This window comes from Nansenia antarctica (genome assembly GCF_963989245.1).
Source record: "Nansenia antarctica genome assembly, chromosome: 9".
In the NCBI taxonomy this organism is placed as follows: Eukaryota; Metazoa; Chordata; class Actinopteri; order Argentiniformes; family Microstomatidae; genus Nansenia; species Nansenia antarctica.
In genome coordinates, this window is record NC_137679.1 from 44,395,029 (window position 1) to 44,410,028 (window position 15,000).

A 15,000-nucleotide genomic window follows, 5' to 3' on the forward strand; every position below is an offset into this window, starting at 1 on the left:
CAGACACTCAGACGTACTTGAGGATGTAGAGTATGTATAGTATGTCGGCCTGGTCCTGCAGCGAGGGGCAGTGGCTGAGCTGGCGGGCCAGGGAGGGCAGGTCTGGGTTCCCCTGGGCGTCCCGGGGGAGGGGCAGGTCCGCCACGCTGGGGACCTGCAGCACACACACACACACAGGGACGCAGACACACACACACAGAGAGACACACACACACATTGCTTAGAGTATTTCTTATGAGCGTAGTGCTTGGTATTGGTTCAGACATGAATGTGTGTCTTCTGTAGCAGAACTGTCATGACCTCTGACCTTGTGTTGGTGTGTCTGGGCCTGGTGGTGGAGCTGGGCCTGGTGGGCGAGCTGCAGCTGGGGGACCACCAGCAGGTTCAGAGACTTGCGGTGTTTATTCATGAGGGGCGTCACAGGCAGGTACATGGACGCCTCTGGAAGGACAACAGCTCGTTAAGGACCCCAGAGAGGAGGCTGGCTAGGGCATAGCCCGTATAGAATACAAATGACACCTAATAATTACAGTTTCACAGCGCTTTTCATTGTACAAGAATAATCTCACATTTAAAAATAGAATAAATATTTTGGGATATCCCTCAATTAAACACTAGAACAGCCGTGGGTGAGGTCATTTGACCCTGTGAGTAAAACATTTGTTATATCTTTGCACTCAATCAAATTTCAGGACCCTCCTTTCATGACTTTTCCTAGATATGTGCGTTCTACCACCCAGTATCCTTACATTTTCAACATCACATCAGGATAAGCTAATATGAAGCTATTTTGCAGTTTTTCTGTGTAGGAGGCAGGCTAATTTACAAGACGCGCCAACTAGTGGTCTTTGTGTGTAAGTAGCAGCTTCCCATTGTAAAGACTGTGGTCATTTGACCCCCGAGGCGGCTCTTATAGTAGGTAACATAGACACGGCTGTTCTAGTGTTAAACATGTTACTTCTTAACAGTCTGTTTTTGGCAGTTTGTTTTTGTCAGTTGGTGGCTGGGGTCTCCATGGTAACTCACTGGGCATGCTGAGGCCCTGCACCTTGGCCATGAGGGACAGGATGTCGTGGGTGGTGTGCTCAGCGCTGAACACGTGGTGCTGCCCCCGCTGGAGGGGAGGGAGATGGCAGCCGGGGGAGGACTGGTCCATCTGGCTCAGGTACTGGTCCAACATGCTCTTAGACCCACCTGGGGAGAGAGAGAGAAGAGGTAGAAGATAGAAGAGAGAAGAGGGATAGAAGAGAGGAGAGAGGTGGAATAGATAGAAGAGAGGAGAGAGGTGGAATAGGTAGAAGAGAGGTAGGAAAGGTAGAAGAGAGAGAGAAGAGAAGAGAAGAGAGATAGAAGAGTGATAGACGATAGAAGAGAGAGAGGAGAAAGAGGTAGAAGAGAGAGAAGAGAAGAGAGATAGAAGAGAGAGAAGAGAAGAGAGAGAGAGGAGAAAGAGGTAGAAGAACGATAGAAGAGAGATAGAAGAGGGAAGAGAGGTGGAAGACAGAAGAGAGGTAGAATAGAAAAGAGATAATATAACATAAATGAGATGTCAACATTCAATCAGTAACCTAGAGAACATCAGAGCTAGTCTGATCCCAGATCTGCTGTTGCCTGGGCTGTTCCTGTGTCCCTCATAGCCAAACACACACACACACACACACGCACACACACACACACACACACACACACACACACACACACACACCTCCCTACCGGCGGGGGCGTAGCTGCCCTCCTCCTCCTCCTCCAGGTCGTCCTCCAGCAGCTGGTCGTCCGTGTCTGAGTCCAGGAAGCTGAGCTGCGTGTGGAAGGAGGTGGTCTGGAACCTGGCCAGGTCAGACATCTGGACCCTGCTCACACACACACACACACACACACACACACACACACACACACACACACACACACACACACATGCCTGTGTTAAAAGATCTCAGATGTGTGATGTTGAGGGGACCCTCTCAGGGGCCATGGAGGTGACATGTGGGGTGCCCCAGGGGTGCATTCTGGGTCCATTACTGTTTCTGATTTATATCAATGACATGCTGGCAATTGTAGGGTGCAAACTTCTGCTATTATGCAGATGATTCAGTTCTCCTGGTGTCAGGAAAGGACCCAGAGGGGACAGAGGCCTTGAGCAGGGAACCTGCATTGGTAAGAGAGTGGTTCACTGACAATAAACTGTCATTACATCCAAATTAAAAACCAAAAATTAATCATTAAAACCAAATCTATTTTATTTGGGTCAAATCAAAAGCTTTTTTTTTTTTTAATAGGATCAGCGTAACTTGTGCAGGAGATGACATTCAGTCCAGATCAAGTGTTACTTATCTCAGATTAACACTGGACCAATCTCTTTCAGGGGTCTTAATAGCAGAAAGAGTTCTTGCAAAGAGTGCAAACAAGCTAAAGTTTCTGTACCGGAAAACTAGGGAGTTTGACACCAGAATCATCAGGTTGCTTGTGTTTGCAGTCATACAGCGTCATGTCGACTACACACGTTCAGCCTGGTTTAGTGGTCTGTCAGCCAAGCTAAAACACAAGCTACAGGTAACGCAAAATAACATAATCTGTTACATGTTGAAGCTCCCTCCAGAACCCGTATTGGGGAATCTGAATTTAGAGTCAACATGTTTCCAGTAGAGCAGCGCGTCGAACAGCTCAAGCTGAAACATCTGTTCATAAACAGGACTGCCCCAGTGCCCCAGCTTACCTGAGCAGCCAGGTAGGAACGGAGCACTCCCGGCATGAGCATAATACTAGAGCCAGTGAACGCTCTTGCACAGTGGCTAGGGTGAACAGCACTGCCGCTCTGAGCTGTTTTTATTATTCAGGGGTTTTATTCTGGAACAGTCTCCCTCTGACAGTTGAGGTAGCGCCACCTCCACATGTGTTTACTGGTCAGGTCATGGTGCGTCTCTGGAAGAAAGTTTGACAGGAAGACAGGAACAGGAAGTGACATGCTGACCTGGCTCCTCCGAAGTACCCGTCCTGCAGCTTCCTCAGGGTTGCTAGGATACAGGGGTCGACGCCCTCGCCGTCCTCCACTAGGGGGAGACACACACAGCTGGGTTACAGAGCAGAAATCAAGTTACCCAGCATGCTGTGCGTGTGTATTTACCCAGCATGCTGTGCGTGTGTATTTACCCAGCATGCTGTGCGTGATGGGGAAGGTGAGGGTGAGTGTGTAGTTATTACCCAGCATGCTGTGCGTGATGGGGAAGGTGAGGGTGTGTAGTTATTACCCAGCATGCTGTGCGTGATGGGGAAGGTGAGGGTGTGTGTGTGGTTATTACCCAGCATGCTGTGCGTGATGGGGAAGGTGAGGGTGAGTGTGTAGTTATTACCCAGCATGCTGTGCGTGATGGGGAAGGTGAGGGTGAGTGTGTAGTTATTACCCAGCATGCTGTGCGTGATGGGGAAGGTGAGTGTGTGTAGTTATTACCCAGCATGCTGTGCGTGATGGGGAAGGTGAGGGTGTGTAGTTATTACCCAGCATGCTGTGCGTGATGGGGAAGGTGAGGGTGAGTGTGTAGTTATTACCCAGCATGCTGTGCGTGATGGGGAAGGTGAGGGTGTGTGTGTAGTTATTACCCAGCATGCTGTGCGTGATGGGGAAGGTGAGGGTGAGAGTGTGTAGTTATTACCCAGCATGCTGTGCGTGATGGGGAAGGTGAGGGTGTGTAGTTATTACCCAGCATGCTGTGCGTGATGGGGAAGGTGAGGGTGAGTGTGTGTAGTTATTACCCAGCATGCTGTGCGTGATGGGGAAGGTGAGGGTGAGTGTGTAGTTATTACCCAGCATGCTGTGCGTGATGGGGAAGGTGAGGGTGTGTAGTTATTACCCAGCAGGCTGTGCGTGATGGGGAAGGTGAGGGTGTGTAGTTATTACCCAGCATGCTGTGCGTGATGGGGAAGGTGAGGGTGTGTGTGGTTATTACCCAGCATGCTGTGCGTGATGGGGAAGGTGAGGGTGAGTGTGTAGTTATTACCCAGCATGCTGTGCGTGATGGGGAAGGTGAGGGTGAGTGTGTAGTTATTACCCAGCATGCTGTGCGTGATGGGGAAGGTGAGGGTGAGTGTGTAGTTATTACCCAGCATGCTGTGCGTGATGGGGAAGGTGAGGGTGTGTAGTTATTACCCAGCATGCTGTGCGTGATGGGGAAGGTGAGGGTGTGTGTGTAGTTATTACCCAGCATGCTGTGCGTGATGAGGAAGGTGAGGGTGAGTGTGTAGTTATTACCCAGCATGCTGTGCGTGATGGGGAAGGTGAGGGTGTGTGTGTAGTTATTACCCAGCATGCTGTGCGTGATGGGGAAGGTGAGGGTGAGTGTGTAGTTATTACCCAGCATGCTGTGCGTGATGGGGAAGGTGAGGGTGTGTAGTTATTACCCAGCATGCTGTGCGTGATGGGGAAGGTGAGGGTGTGTAGTTATTACCCAGCATGCTGTGCGTGATGGGGAAGGTGAGGGTGAGTGTGTAGTTATTACCCAGCATGCTGTGCGTGATGGGGAAGGTGAGGGTGTGTAGTTATTACCCAGCATGCTGTGCGTGATGGGGAAGGTGAGGGTGTGTGTGTAGTTATTACCCAGCATGCTGTGCGTGATGGGGAAGGTGAGGGTGTGTGTGTAGTTATTACCCAGCATGCTGTGCGTGATGGGGAAGGTGAGGGTGTGTAGTTATTACCCAGCATGCTGTGCGTGATGGGGAAGGTGAGGGTGAGTGTGTAGTTATTACCCAGCATGCTGTGCGTGATGGGGAAGGTGAGGGTGAGTGTGTAGTTATTACCCAGCATGCTGTGCGTGATGGGGAAGGTGAGGGTGAGTGTGTAGTTATTACCCAGCATGCTGTGCGTGATGGGGAAGGTGAGGGTGAGTGTGTAGTTATTACCCAGCATGCTGTGCGTGATGGGGAAGGTGAGGGTGAGTGTGTAGTTATTACCCAGCATGCTGTGCGTGATGGGGAAGGTGAGGGTGAGTGTGTAGTTATTACCCAGCATGCTGTGCGTGATGGGGAAGGTGAGGGTGTGTGTGTAGTTATTACCCAGCATGCTGTGCGTGATGGGGAAGGTGAGGGTGAGTGTGTAGTTATTACCCAGCATGCTGTGCGTGATGGGGAAGGTGAGCGTGGGCCTGCCAGTCATCCTCCAACAGGAGGCCAGGTAGCTCAGCTCCGTCCTCAACATCTCCACGATCATCTGGTTGTCCAGCGCCAGGTAGAAATGATGCTGGTCCAGGAACTAGAGAAGAGAGACCAGAGAGAGACCAGCTGTTAACACTACTGTACTACCAGGAACCAGAGAGAGACCAGCAGTTAACACTACTGTACTACCAGGAACTAGAGAAGAGAGACCAGCTGTTAACACTACTGTACTACCAGGAACTAGAGAAGAGACCAGAGAGAGACCAGCTGTTAACACTACTGTACTACCAGGAACTAGAGAGAGACCAGCAGTTAACACTACTGTACTACCAGGAACTAGAGAGAGACCAGGAGAGACCAGCTGTTAACACTACTGTACTACCAGGAACTAGAGAGAGACCAGAGAGAGACCAGCTGTTAACACTACTGTACTACCAGGAACTAGAGAGAGACCAGCTGTTAACACTACTGTACTACCAGGAACTAGAGAGAGACCAGGAGAGACCAGCTGTTAACACTACTGTACTACCAGGAACTAGAGAGAGACCAGAGAGAGACCAGCTGTTAACACTACTGTACTACCAGGAACTAGAGAGAGACCAGCTGTTAACACTACTGTACTACCGGGTAGAAATGGTGCTGGCCCAGGAACTAGAGAGACCACAGCTGTTAATACAGGGGTGCAAACTGTTGAAAAATGTTGACAGGACGTTAGCTTAGCATAGGTTCACCCAGAACAGAGACCAGTCAGTCACATTATCCACACCACATTTAACACTAGAACAGCCGTGCCTTTTTTACCCTACTATAAGAGTCGCCTCGTGTGTGTGTGTGTGTGTGTGTGTGTGTGTGTGTGTGTGTGTGTGTGTATTTGCCTGGGGGGTGAAGGTGTAGGTCCGGTTGCGTATCTCGTAGAACTTGGAGGTTCCCAGAACCCCGATGTGTCTGTAGGGCCGCCCGGTCAAACCCAGCTTCTTACAGTTGCCTAGGGAACACACCAACGTGAAGACAATGTCATAATACAAGTAGAATTGTAGTATTTCTACCTTCACAAATGATGGCTAGGACGTCGGGTTTTAAAGTGAAAGCTTCTTTATCAAAAAAAATCAGCTGACATACACTTTTGATCGATTTCAAACAAACAAACAAAAAAGTCCATTTCTATTACGTCTTGCTGCAAGGCCTTCTGGGACCCGCAGTTCTACCTATTCTTAACTAATAGAACAGAAATGTACTTATTTTTAACTCTCTTAACTATCAATCAATGATGTAACATATTAATCAATCTCTTTTAACTGTCAATCAATCATGTAACCTACAACGAAAATGGTTCCCTCCCTCTGTCTGTGTGTGTGTGTGTGTGTGTGTGTGTGTGTGTGTGTGTGTGTGTGTGTGTGTGTGTGTACCCAGTTTGACGTAGATCTGGCTGAGGATGCGGGCAGGCAGCACTCTGATTGGCTGGACCTCCGCCAGCGTCTGGACCTCCAGCCCGTGCTCCTTCAACAACTCCTGGATCTCCTCCGTCTCTGCCAACACACACACTGACACACACACACACACACACACCCACACCCACCCACACACACACACACACACACACGCACACACACACACACACACACACATACACACAAGAGAGAGAGACAGGCAAAACAGGTAATTCAGCATGCATTAGACACCTGCTTCCCCCTATACTGTGTCTCCTAAGAATTCTACTTCCCCCCCTTGAAGTAAGACAAACAGACTGAAGAACTGCTTCTACCACAGGGCCGTCCAGGCCCTGAACACAGCAAAGACCTAAGTTCTGGGCCCTGGACAGTCTGGACGGATTGTATGGCAGCTGCTGGACTGAAAAAATCAGGTGTAGTGCTGAGGCACAAACATGTACATTTCAAGCCTGCAAACTGCAAACTTTAAATATGTGTGTGTGTGTGTGTGTGTGTGTGTGTGTGTCATCAGGAGGTAGACAGAACCAACCTTGGACCACACGTGGTGTGGTGTGGTGTGGTGTGGTGTGGTGTGGTATGGTGTGTGTGGTGTGGTGTGGTGTGGTGTGGTGTGATGTGGTGTGGTGTGGTGTGGTGTGATGTGGTGTAATGTGTGTGTGTACCTTGGACCACCACGTCTGGTTTGAAGATGGTAGAGAACCTCCTGTTGAGAGGGTCTATCTCTCCTGGAGCCAGGAACCCCTGGGGGGGGGGAGAAGAGGAGGAGGAGAGAGGGAGGGGGAGGGGGGGGGAGGAGGAGGGAGGGGGGGAGGAGGAGGAGGAGGAGGGGGGGGAGGAGGAGGAGGAGAGAGGGAGGGGGAGGGGGGGGAGGAGGAGGGAGGGGGAAGGGGGAGGAGGAGGAGGGGGGGGGGAGGAGGAGGAGAGAGAGAGGAGGAGGCGGAGGAGGAGGAGGAGGAGGAGGAGAGAGGGAGAGAAGAGAGGGATGAGGAGGAGGAGGAGAGAGGGAGGAGGAGGAGGAGGAGGAGGAGGAGGAGAGAGGGAGAGAAGAGAGGGATGAGGAGGAGGAGGAGAGAGAGAGAAGAGAGAGATGAGGAGGAGAAAGGTAGGGAGGAGGAGGAGGAGGAGGAGAGAGGGAGAGAAGAGGGGATGAGGAGGAGGAGGAGAGAGAGAGAGAGAAGAGAGGGAGGAGGAGGAGAAAGGTAGGGAGGAGAGAGAAAGGGGGGAGAGAGGGATGAGGAGGAGGAGAGGGAGACAGAGAAGAGAGGGTGATGAAGAAGATTATGAGCATCATGGTGATAATGGTGTTGGGGATAAAGATGATGATGGTGGTGGGGATGAAGATGTTTACCTCAGCCAGCAGGGAGCCTACGATGTAGAGAGACTGTCCCCACATGTGAGGCAGCTGACCTATAGCCACCCTGTCCACACTGTGGGGGTTAGCACACTCCTCCTCGATCTGGACACACACACACACACACACACACACACACACACACACCTCAATTATTATCTACGGGGTAGTGCTGTTGTCTATTAGAATTGTCAATTGTCGCAGACAAATACTCTACATCAGAGTACAGTAGAGAAGAGCAGAGCAGAGTTAAACAGAGTATAGTAATAATAATAATAATAATACATTTTATTTACGAGCGCCTTTCAAGGCTCTCAAGGACACCTTACAAGACATAGTTAAAACCACATATCAAAACATTATAAAATCAACAAAGCAAAGTGAGATAAAACAACAAACAAAATACAGCATATCAAACCAAATAAGCCATTGTGAAAAGGTGTGTTTTAAGACTGGATTTGAAAGTGGAGAGAGTGTCAAAATTACGTATGTTAGGTGGCAGAGAGTTCCAGAATGTTAGGTGGCAGAGAGTTCCAGAATGTTAATAGACAGACAGAGAGTTCCAGAATGTTAGGAAACAGAGAGTTCCAGAATGTTAGGAGACAGAGAGTTCCAGAATGTTAGGAGACAGAGAGTTCCAGAATGTTAGGAGACAGACAGAGAGTTCCAGAATGTTAGGAGACAGAGAGTTCCAGAATGTTAGGAGACAGAGAGTTCCAGAATGTTAGGAGACAGAGAGTTCCAGAATGTTAGGTGGCAGAGAGTTCCAGAATGTTAGGAAACAGACAGAGAGTTCCCGAATGTTAGGTGGCAGAGAGTTCCAGAATGTTAGGAGACAGAGAGTTCCAGAATGTTAGGTGGCAGACAGAGAGTTCCAGAATGTTAGGTGGCAGAAAGTTCCAGAATGTTAGGAGACAGACAGAGAGTTCCAGAATGTTAGGAGACAGACAGAGAGTTCCAGAATGTTAGGAGACAGACAGAGAGTTCCAGAATGTTAGGTGGCAGACAGAGAGTTCCAGAATGTTAGGAGACAGAGGGCCCTATTATGCACTTCATCAATAAGACGAGGCGGTAGATCTAAACTTAAGACGTGGAGGCGTGGTCAAGGCCACTTTGCTATTATGCGTGCGGTAGTGGGCGCCGAAAACCCGGCGCTAAGCAAAGAAATTAGTCATGGGTGTGTTTTGGGCGTCTTCTCAATCAACCCAATCAGCGTGCCAGGTGCCATTCCCTTTAAGAACCGGCTGCGTTGAGTCATTAGCGCTATGCTATTATGGAAGTCCTAAGAAGGAGGTCAGCGCGCTTCTCTGCCTCTCCCTTCTGAAATAAAGCATTTATACTGTGACCGTAATTGACGTCTTGCCGTGGAGCCACGTGCGTGTTCATGTGTGCCCACATGCATGCGCAAACCGCGGAGGCGCGCTCGTGTTTCAAAACGTGCATGAAGTCTAAACTTAAGAACTTTTCAAACCACTTCTTAGCGATAGGAGCAAAGTCAGATCGCATAATAGCAGGGGCGCCTAGTGCACTTCATTAACATATGAACACTCCCACAATGAGTGATATATGCACGGGAGTTTTACGTCTTATGTGTGGGCGCCTATCGACACCTGCATAATAGCAGTAGCGCGTATGAAGCGCATAATAAGGGTGGGGGTAGGTCTTAACCTGGCGGTGCGTCTTAATTAAGACTTAAGACGGCAAGTTAAGAAGTGCTTAATAGGGCCCAGAGAGTTCTAGAATGTTAGGAGACAGACAGAGAGTTCCAGAATGTTAGGAGTCAGACAGAGAGTTCCAGAATGTTAGGAGACAGACAGAGAGTTCCAGAATGTTAGGAGACAGACAGACAGAGAGTTCCAGAATGTTAGGAGACAGACAGAGAGTTCCAGAATGTTAGGAGACAGACAGAGAGTTCCAGAATGTTAGGAGACAGACAGAGAGTTCCAGAATGTTAGGAGACGGAGAGTTCCAGAATGTTAGGAGACAGACAGAGAGTTCCAGAATGTTAGGAGACAGACAAAGAGTTCCAGAATGTTAGGAGACAGACAGAGAGTTCCAGAATGTTAGGAGACAGACAGAGAGTTCCAGAATGTTAGGAGACAGACAGAGAGTTCCAGAATGTTAGGTGGCAGGGAGTTCCAGAGGCAGGGAGCAGAACGGCTAAAGGCTCTAGATCCCATAGTAATCAGGCGGGCAGAAGGTATGACATAGTAGAGTAGAGTGGAGTAGTGGTACCTTCTGAGGTGGGACAGTAGGGTATAGTATAGTACAGTAGGGTATAGTAGTATAGTAGTAGTGGTAACTTCTCAGGTGTATAGTAGGGTAGGGTTCTGGTACCTTCTCAGGAGGGACAGCGTACTGCTCAGGCATCAGTCGGATCCCATTCTTCCCCCGGATCAGAACCCCCTCCAGAGCCTCCCGGTACTCCTGGACCTGGGGGGGGAAAGGGGGGGTCAGGGCAGGCTGGAGGAGGTAGAGAGATGGAGGGAGAGATGGAGGGAGGAGGTATTTACCTGGACCAGGTCCCCAGTGAAGAGGAGGAGGAGAGGAGGAGGTAGAGAGATGGAGGGAGGGATGGAGGGAGGAGGTATTTACCTGGACCAGGTCCCCAGTGAAGAGGAGGAGGAGAGGAGGAGGTAGAGAGATGGAGGGAGGGATGGAGGGAGGAGGTATTTACCTGGACCAGGTCCCCAGTGAAGATGCCGTCCAGGATCAGGTAGGTCCAGAACACGGGCCACTCACACTCAATGTTCTCAAACAGCTTCAGCTCTGCTGGGTCGTAGTGGAGGCGGGAGGGGTCCTGGGACACACAAGGCAGGTTTATTAGTACAGCACATTTCATACAACAGGGGCGATTCAAAGTGCTTTACATACAGCATTTAGAAGAGCATAGTAAGAAAATAAAAATTACAATGAATAAAAGCAAATATAAGAAGTAAATAGATAAAACATTCAATAAGACGATAGTTTATGGAAAAAAGACATTGATAGAAGTGTTTGTGTTTAATCATAACTACTGCAAAAAATGAAGGTTTTTAGCTTAGATTGACATATTTTAAGGGTTTGGGCCTGTTTGATTTCTTCAGGGAGTTTGTTCCAGGAGCATGCAGCAGCGTGACTGAAAGCTGCTGCACCGTGTTTTGTTTTCATTCTTGGAATGATTAGGTGATTAGCCTCAGCTGACCTTAGGGACCTTGCTGGAAACAAATGCATGGATGAATTTTTCAAGGTCTTGTTTGGACATGAAACCTCTCATTCTTGTTATGTTTTTCAGGTGATAGTAGGCTGATTTAGTTATAGAGTTTATGTGGCTGTTGAAGTTTAGATCAGAGTCTAGAATTACACCAAGATTTCTGACCTGTTTTATAGTTTGAAGAGAGAGAGAATCAAGTTTTGCACTGACTTTCGATCTTTTGTCAGGTGCACCGAATACAATTATCTCTGTTTTGTCCTTGTTTAGTTGGAGGAGGTTTTGTGTCATCCAGGTGTTTATTTGTTCAATGCAATTACAGAGATTGTCGATGGGACTATTCTATTCGGTGAGAGGGCTATGTAGATTTGAGTGTCATCCGCATAGTTGTGGTAGGCGATTTTGTTGTTTTTTATGAAGTGTCTCAATGGAAGCATGTAGAGATTGAATAGGAGGGGGCCAAGGATTGACCCTTGGGAAACCCCACATGTCACTTTAATTTAGACTATGTCAGATACATAGTAGCTTCTGTCCTGTAGGTAGGATCTAAACCAGTTTAGGGCAGTGCCTGAAAGTCTATTATAATGTTGTGGTCTACAGTGTCAAAGGCAGCACTAAGATCTAGTAGTACCAAAACTGAGATTTGTCTGTGTTTACACGAATGTCATTAAGGACCTTAATAAGGGCCGTTTCAGTGCTATGTAGGGGGGGCGAAAGCCTGATTGAAAGCCATCAAAGAGATCATTCAGGGTCAAGTTGTTCGTGGACAGCTATTTCAATTATCTTTCCTGCAGAGGAAAGGTTTGATATGCGTCTGTAGTTATTCAGTACAAATGGATCTAGGCTGTTCTTTTTTAGTAAAGGCTTGATAACTGCAGTTTTCAGGGTTTCAGTAACTCGAAATATGAAATATGAAGTTATACCTCTTGGGGACGTGTGTGTGTGTGTGTGTGTGTGTGTGTGTGTGTGTGTGTGAGTGTGTGTGTGTGTGTGTGTGTGTGTGTGTGTGTGTGTGTGTGTGTGTGTGTGTGAGTGTGTGTGTGTGTGTGTGTGTGTGTGTGTGTGTGTGTGCGTGTGTGCGTGTGTGTGTGTGTGTGTGTGTGTGTGTGTTACCTCTCGGGGACATCTGTATCCATCTCTGATGAACCGACAGCAGCCGTATCGACCCTGGACAGAGGAGAGAGTTACACACCCTGGACACTCACACACACACACACACACACACACACACACACACACAGCCCTACCTGCAGTTTGGAGATGATCTCAGCCTTGGTGATGGTGACCAGCTCTGCGTCCTCCACACACACACACACACACACACACACACACACACACACAGCCCTACCTGCAGTTTGGAGATGATCTCGGCCTTGGTGATGGTGACCAGCTCTGCGTCCTCCACACACACACACACACACACACACACACACAGCCCTACCTGCAGTTTGGAGATGATCTCAGCCTTGGTGATGGTGACCAGCTCTGCGTCCTCCACACACACACACACACTCTCACACACACACAGCCCTACCTGCAGTTTGGAGATGATCTCGGCCTTGGTGATGGTGACCAGCTCTGCGTCCTCCACGGCGAAGGCGGGGAAGGAGATGACGGACAGCAGCCCGGCGTCGATCTCCTTAGAGGTGGAGGCCCTGGGCAGCATGGAGCACAGGATGGCCTAACACACACACACACACACACACACACACACACACACACACACACACACACACACACACACACAGCTTAGAGGTGGAGGCCCTGGGCAGCATGGAGCACAGGATGGCCTAACACACACACACACACACACACACACACACACACACACACACACAGCTTAGAGGTGGAGGCCCTGGGCAGCATGTAGCACAGGATGGCCTAACACACACACACACACACACACACACACACACACACAGCTTAGAGGTGGAGGCCCTGGGCAGCATGGAGCACAGGATGGCCTGGGATATACACACACACACACACACACACAGACAGACACACACAAACACACACACACACATGCAGACTTATTCCAAAGCTCTTTACAACGGCCTCTCATTCACCCATTCACACACCAACAGCAGCAAGCTACCATGCAAGGCGCCGGCCCGCTCACTGGGAGCAATGGGGTTCAGTGCCTTGCCCAAGGACACCTCGACATATGGCCAGCCGGGGCTCGAACCTCCGATCTGCCAACCTTGTAATCATTAGACGGCGGCTCTACCTCCTGAGACACAGCTGATTCCACATCCTGCTAAGATCTCCTAACAGGGTAATTGTGTTTATATTGTATGTACAGAAACAGAACAGTGGGTGTGTGTGTGTAGATGTGTGTGTGTAGGTGTGTAGGTGTGTACGCAGAGAGCAAGTAAGTAAAGACATCACCTCTGAGATGTGTTATGGTCATATCATAAATGTACAAATGTCTATGACAACCGTCCTTCCATACGGGTGTGTTGTTCTCTACAGGAAGTGCATGAGGAGGGTGTGTCTACAAGGAGCTTCTCTGTTTGTTGTCACTGTTCACAAACACCAGATCTACCTGGAAACACCAGATCTACCTGGATATGTATGTGTATGACATCACCAGCAGTGTGGAGGTGTGTGACATCACCAGGAGTGTGGAGGTGTGTGACATCACCAGCAACTGTGAGTGACTGAAGTGAGATAGTGGTTTATTTATTGTAATTTATTGTGTGTGTGTGTGCATGCGTGTGGTGTGTGGTGTGTGGTGTGGTGTGTGGTGTGTGTGTGTGCGCGTGTGTGTGTGTGTGTGTGCATGCGTGTGGTGTGTGGTGTGTGGTGTGTGGTGTGTGTGTGCATGCGTGTGGTGTGTGGTGTGTGGTGTGTGGTGTGTGGTGTGTGTGTGCGTGTGTGTGTGTGTGTGTGTGTGTGTGTGTACCTTGCAGTGCTCCACCTCGTCAGGCAGCACGTGGATGACAGACTTGGGTCCTCCGTGAGCCCCGAACAGGTCCAGCTCATCTATGGCCTCCAGCGCTGCCTGGCCAATCACAGCACAGCACACACACAGGGTTACACTGGGCCAATCACAGCACAGCACACACACACACAGGGTTACACTGGGCCAATCACAGCACAGCACACACACACACAGGGTTACACTGGGCCAATCACAGCACAGCACACACACACAGGGTTACACTTGGCCAATCACAACACAGCACACACACACAGGGTTACACTGGGCCAATCACAACACAGCACACACACACATGGTTACACTGAACAAAAATATAAACGCAACACTTTTGTTTTGCTCCAATTTTTTCACGACTTGAAAAAAAAAGACCTAAGACTTTTTCTATGTACACAAAAGGCCAGTTTCTCTCAGATTCTGTTCACAAATTATTTTTTTATCTGTGTTAGTGAGCACTTCTCCTTTGCCCAGATAATCCCTCCACCTGACAGGTGTGGCATATCCAGATGCTGCATGATTATTGCACAGATGAGCCTTAGGCTGGTCACAGTAAAAGGCCACTCTAATGTGCAGTTTTATCACACAGCACAATGCCACAGATGTCGCAAGTGTGTGTGTGTGTGTGTGTGTGTGTGTGTGTGTGTGTGTGTGTGTGTGTGCCTACCTTGGCCATGCCGACAGAGCTGCCGTTCAGCTCAGGGATGCCCTGGTTGGTCTTGTCTCCTCTCTCCCACATCCCATAGTCCTGCACACACACACACACACACACACACACACACACACACACACACCACACACACACACACACACACACGCCACACACACACACACACACACACACACACACACACACACGCCACACACACACACACGCCACACACACACACACACACACACACGCCACACACACACACACACACACGCC

General features: G+C 49.3%; 1 protein-coding gene across 2 annotated transcripts in view; it reads right to left on the bottom strand.

The window, feature by feature from the left end:
• Positions 1-15,000, bottom strand: part of phka2 (phosphorylase kinase, alpha 2 (liver)) — a 31,860-nt gene that overhangs the window by 12,497 nt on the left and 4,363 nt on the right. For both annotated transcript variants that reach the window (XM_080539008.1, XM_080539009.1), the window contains exons 7-22: positions 14,740-14,820; positions 14,040-14,138; positions 12,666-12,812; positions 12,245-12,298; positions 10,619-10,741; positions 10,279-10,374; positions 7,939-8,046; positions 7,253-7,331; positions 6,549-6,683; positions 6,018-6,127; positions 5,095-5,239; positions 2,969-3,047; positions 1,714-1,850; positions 1,027-1,194; positions 308-441; positions 18-154 (exon numbers count right to left, since the gene is read on the bottom strand). In XM_080539008.1, coding sequence (XP_080395134.1) covers positions 18-154; positions 308-441; positions 1,027-1,194; positions 1,714-1,850; positions 2,969-3,047; positions 5,095-5,239; positions 6,018-6,127; positions 6,549-6,683; positions 7,253-7,331; positions 7,939-8,046; positions 10,279-10,374; positions 10,619-10,741; positions 12,245-12,298; positions 12,666-12,812; positions 14,040-14,138; positions 14,740-14,820 — 1,832 coding nt within the window. The remainder of the gene's footprint in view (positions 1-17; positions 155-307; positions 442-1,026; positions 1,195-1,713; positions 1,851-2,968; positions 3,048-5,094; positions 5,240-6,017; positions 6,128-6,548; positions 6,684-7,252; positions 7,332-7,938; positions 8,047-10,278; positions 10,375-10,618; positions 10,742-12,244; positions 12,299-12,665; positions 12,813-14,039; positions 14,139-14,739; positions 14,821-15,000) is intronic.